Genomic DNA, 4,794 nt, shown 5'->3' on the forward strand with positions numbered 1-4,794 from the left:
ACATCCAGCAAATAGCTAACTCCATCTACCAAAGTATCAAGGTAACTATAGATTACCCAACTAAACACTCCAACAATAGGCTCCCGGTACTTGATACTGAACTTTGGTTAAAGACTGTGAACAATAGAGTGCAGCTCCTCCACTCATATTATATGAAACCCATAGCTTCAAAATATGTTGTTCACAAGAACTCAGCTTTGTCACACAGCATGAAAATTAACATACTGATAGCAGACTTAATTAGGATAATGAACAACATAACAACATCTCCCTACTAGCTGTAGAAACTCTGCCAGATCAGATTGGAGCCTGGTGCAGCCTTCTGGCTTGCCAGTCCTCAGTCAAATCGTCCAACCCATGCTAGCATGGAAAGCGGACGCTAAACGATGATGATGATGATGATGATATATATATATATATATATATATAATTATAATTGGTCCTTTTCATCTATGCAGATGGTTAATTTAGCTTAGAGGTCACTCAATCGAACATATCAGGGGATCCTTTTCTTGCAGCTTCTTTCATGGCTGATTCTTCCTATGATTGAAGCACAGCTTCTGTCACAGTACTTGCATACCAAGAGGGTGGCTCGGCACTCTGCATTTCTATTGTTTTCCTTTCACTGCTGACGCTTCTCAACTTGTTTGTTTCTGTAGCTGCTTTCTAGTGAAGCAGTTCCTCCCTTCACCACAGTCCTCCATGTTGTTCTGTCTTTAGCACTCTCTTCCCAGGTGCTGACATCCACCTCACACTTAGACAAACTAGTTTTGCAAGTGTCCTTATACCTCAGTTTTGGTCTTCCTCTTGGTCTCTTGTCCTGGGCCAGTTCTCCATAGAGCAGTTGCTTCAGGATTCGATGGTCATCCATTCTCTTTACATGCCCCAGCCACCTCAGTCTTCTCATACACAAGATAGCTGTCATGCCTTGAAGATTCACTTGAGCCAGCACTTCAACATTGGTGGCCTTGTCGCACCATGTTAGGCCTAAGATCTTGTGGAGGCATCTGAGATGGAAAATGCTGTACAAGGTCCATGTTTCAGATCCATAGAGGAGTGTGCTGAGAACACATGCTTCATAAAATCCTGATCTTTGTCTTGATGTCTAATTTCTTGTTCTTCCATACTCGTTTTGTCAGCCTTCCCTATCCTGACATTACTCTCATCATCAAGTGAAGTAGTAGAGGAAATGGTAGACACTAGATAGCAGAACCTGTCCACTGTCTCAAGCTCTTTGTCATCAAGCTTGATATGGCCTTTCACTGTGCCCTCCTGAGTGAGGATGACTGTCTTCTTTACATTGATGACCAAACCGAAGGCCTTGCATGCTGATGATAGATGGTCTATCATTATTTGTAGAGTTAATTCACTATGAGCAACAAGTGCTGCATTGTCGGCGAAGAGAGTCTCTTATTGTTGCTTTATTGAACTTGGTCTTGGCCTGATGTCTAGAAAGATCAAAGAGTGACCCATCTGTTCTCCAACAAAGGTAGACATCTCCTGGCAACTCTTGAAATGCATACTGCAGCAATGCAGCAAAGTAAATGCTGAAAAGGGTTGGTGCTAAGACACAACTTTGTTTTACTCCGCTGTTGATGTTGAAGCTATCTGAATGGTGGCCTTCATGTCATCATGGAATGAAACAATAAGCTGCAGCAGTATTGGAGGAGTGCCACATTTTCCAAGTACCATGTACAGTCCTGATCTGCTGACTGTATCAAATACCTTTGTCAGATCGACAAATGCTATGTATAGTGGTAATTGCTGCTCCAAGCATTTTTCTTGTAGTTGACGAATTGTTGAGTGGTTAGATCTAAAACTACACTGGCTCTCTGGTAGTACTCTTTCTGCTAGTTTCTGAAGTCGTTTCAGAATGATCCTCACAATAGCTTTTCCAGTGATGTTCAGAAGTGAGATGCCTCTGTAGTTATTGCAATCTCTCTTGTCCCCTTTATTTTTGTAGAGAGTGATTATCTTGAGATCTCTCATATCCTGTGGAATTTTTCCTTCCAACCAACACGTCTTTACTAACTTGTATAAATCTGGAAGGATTTGTTCTCGTTCAACACTTCAGCAGGTATATTTTCATTTTCGGGTGCTTTTCCGCTTGCAAGTTCATCGATTGCAGTGGAGAGTTCTTCTTCCATTGGTGGTATATCAAGTTCTGTCATTTCGGTGAGCTGAGGAATGGCCTCATCAAGCTGTCTATCAACATCTCGCTCCTTTGTGTACAATTGAGAATAATGCTCCACCCATCTTTCCATTTGTTTCTTCTTGTCCGTCAGCTGGTCACCTGTTGCAGACTTGAGAGGTGCCACTTTACTCACTGCTGGTCCGATAGCAACTCTAATCTTCTCATACATTTTCCTGATGTTACCTATGTCACTCGCCTGTTGAATTCCTGAACATAATTTATCCCAGTACTGGTTGGCACATTTTCTAGTTTGTTTTTGAAGGTTGGATTTTGCAGCACGTAGCTGTTGCTTTGTACTTTCTGTTGGCTTTCTATTGTGCTTTATGAAGATCTTGCACTCTTTCTCAAGTAATGGCATTAGTATTGATGCATTGGTTTCGATCCAGTCCTTCTTGGAAAGTCGATCCATTCCAAAAGCCCTTGACGCAGAATCATATATTGCTGATTTCATGTTGTTCCACATGTCGTCAGGGGATGAACTATCTAAGTTTTGAAGCTGTTCTTGAACATATTCTTGAAATTTGGTTCTCATTGCTGGATCTTGGGTGTTTTTTGTGTTGAACTTAGATTTCTTTGGTTTTTCGGCTCTTGGTGTTTTTTTTGTGACTATCTTTACTTTGGCTAAAACCAACAGATGATCTCTGTTACAGTCTGCACTGTGGAAGGATCGTGTTTGCGTCATAGTGTTGACATCATTCTTTCTGACAATGATGAAGTCAATCTGGTGCCAATGACCTGATCTTGGATGGCACCAAGAAGCTTTATGCTGGTCTTTGCCATTGTAGAAGGTGTTTGTAATGCACAGGTTGTTATTTGTCCAGAATTCAAAGAGTCTCTGGCCATTCTCATTGATTTTTCCCAGTCAAAATTTTCCAAGGCAGTTGGGCCATACTTGGTGATCAGCACCTACTCTTGCATTGAAATCGCCCATGAGAAAGAGTTGGTCTGCCCTTGGGACACTGTTGATTACATCCTGAAGTTCCTCGTAGAACTGATCTTTCTTCTCATTTTCTGCTGTTAGAATCGGGGCATAGGCACTAATGAGATGGGCTCTTCCAGTTTTAGCCCCCACTTCCATGAAAGTGATGTGCTCAGATATGCCTTGACGAGTATTGATCTTGTTCAGCAATCTGTTGTGTGCTGCGAACCCCACACCATGGATTCTCCTCTTATTTTTGCCAAGACTCTTCCAGAAGAATGTGTGATTTCTTTCCCTAATGGAACCAGAGTCAGCAAGATTTGTCTCTTGCAGGGCAGTGTGAGCTTCCTGTCAATGACTGCCGTTTTCCTGATGTCCTCTGTTTTGTCCAGGTTGGTAATGTCCATTCCGGTTGTCATTGTTCTGACATTCCAGGTTCCCAGTTTTAATGGGGTCAATTTCAATTTTTTTCCTCTTTTGCCAGGTGCTGGGCTTTACATCTGCTTTTTGGTTTTGTCCTAGCTCTATACACTCTTAGCAGTGGACAGACATGGTGGATCAGCACCTTACTGATTGGGGACTGCCCAGTTTAAGACGGGCGGTAGCTGATCAGTGCAATTGAATAATCACTCCAATCATCGAAGATGACCTGTGGCGACATCCCGCTTCACCAAATAAGGATGCCTTATAACCCGTAATCTGCCACTCCTGTGTTGTTTCCCTTACCTGTTACAGTAAGGATGAAGTGTCCTCTCCATATGCTCATTTTTTTTTTTTGCAGCGTCCTCCCGGAAATTCTAAGCTAAATACCTGGGCTCTGAATGTATGGAGAATGTACCTTACCCAATTTGCCCGATCCCCCTCTCGACTTCACTGATTTAGTCCAAAGGAAAGACAAGGTCAAAACATTTGGAACCAGCAAAGTTACAGGGGGCTGCCAGAAGATAGTTTGGATTATTCCTCCCCATCAACTGCCTTAGGGGCCCTCTCCGGATTTTCTGTTTGGGTTTACGCCATTAGCCTTTCATACTCCTGTATGTGTCTATAAAGCAGCAGAAACAGCTGCAGGCTATGCCATCTGCTGTCATTTTGGTAGCAGCACTAGTCTGACCTGAGACACACATACACACAAATGATGCACATACCCACATCCACACACAAGGATATAAATATAAAAAATAAAGTATAAAATGATATATATAGATAAAAGATAGGCCATTGAGAAGTAGAAGATAATATATATACATAAAAGTTTTTAAAAAATACGTAGAAATATAATTTAAAATATGACATATATTACAGACATTTTTTTACAAACATTTTGTTGGATGGCCGTTGACTGTTCATGGAGTTCCTTTGCTCTTTGATAGGTCTTATTTTTTATCTCACAGGGTGTCCAACATAGCCTCCTCACCATGCAAGCATGGTGGGGTTGCCAGTTTAGTCGCCAATGACCTGACCATGCAACAGGTTGTACTGGGTTACATGTTGCCCGTAGCACTGTAGAATGACTTGACATAACATATATATGTGTGTGTGTGTGTGTGTGTGTGTGTGTGTGTGTGTGTGTGTGTGTGTGTGTGTGTGTGTATATATAGATATATAGATATATTTGTAGGTATATATACATTTATATGTATATATGTGTTTCTATCTATCTATCTATCTATCTATCTATCTA

General features: G+C 41.5%; 1 protein-coding gene across 1 annotated transcript; it reads right to left on the bottom strand.

The window, feature by feature from the left end:
- Positions 1-2,027: 2,027 nt before the first annotated feature.
- Positions 2,028-2,876, bottom strand: LOC106881645 (uncharacterized). Its single transcript, XM_014932106.1, has one exon. The coding sequence runs from the start codon at positions 2,874-2,876 to the stop codon at positions 2,028-2,030; it is 849 nt and encodes a 282-aa protein (XP_014787592.1).
- Between the last annotated feature and the right edge of the window lie 1,918 nt (positions 2,877-4,794).

This window comes from Octopus bimaculoides, chromosome 4 (assembly GCF_001194135.2).
Source record: "Octopus bimaculoides isolate UCB-OBI-ISO-001 chromosome 4, ASM119413v2, whole genome shotgun sequence".
Lineage (NCBI taxonomy): Eukaryota > Metazoa > Mollusca > Cephalopoda > Octopoda > Octopodidae > Octopus > Octopus bimaculoides.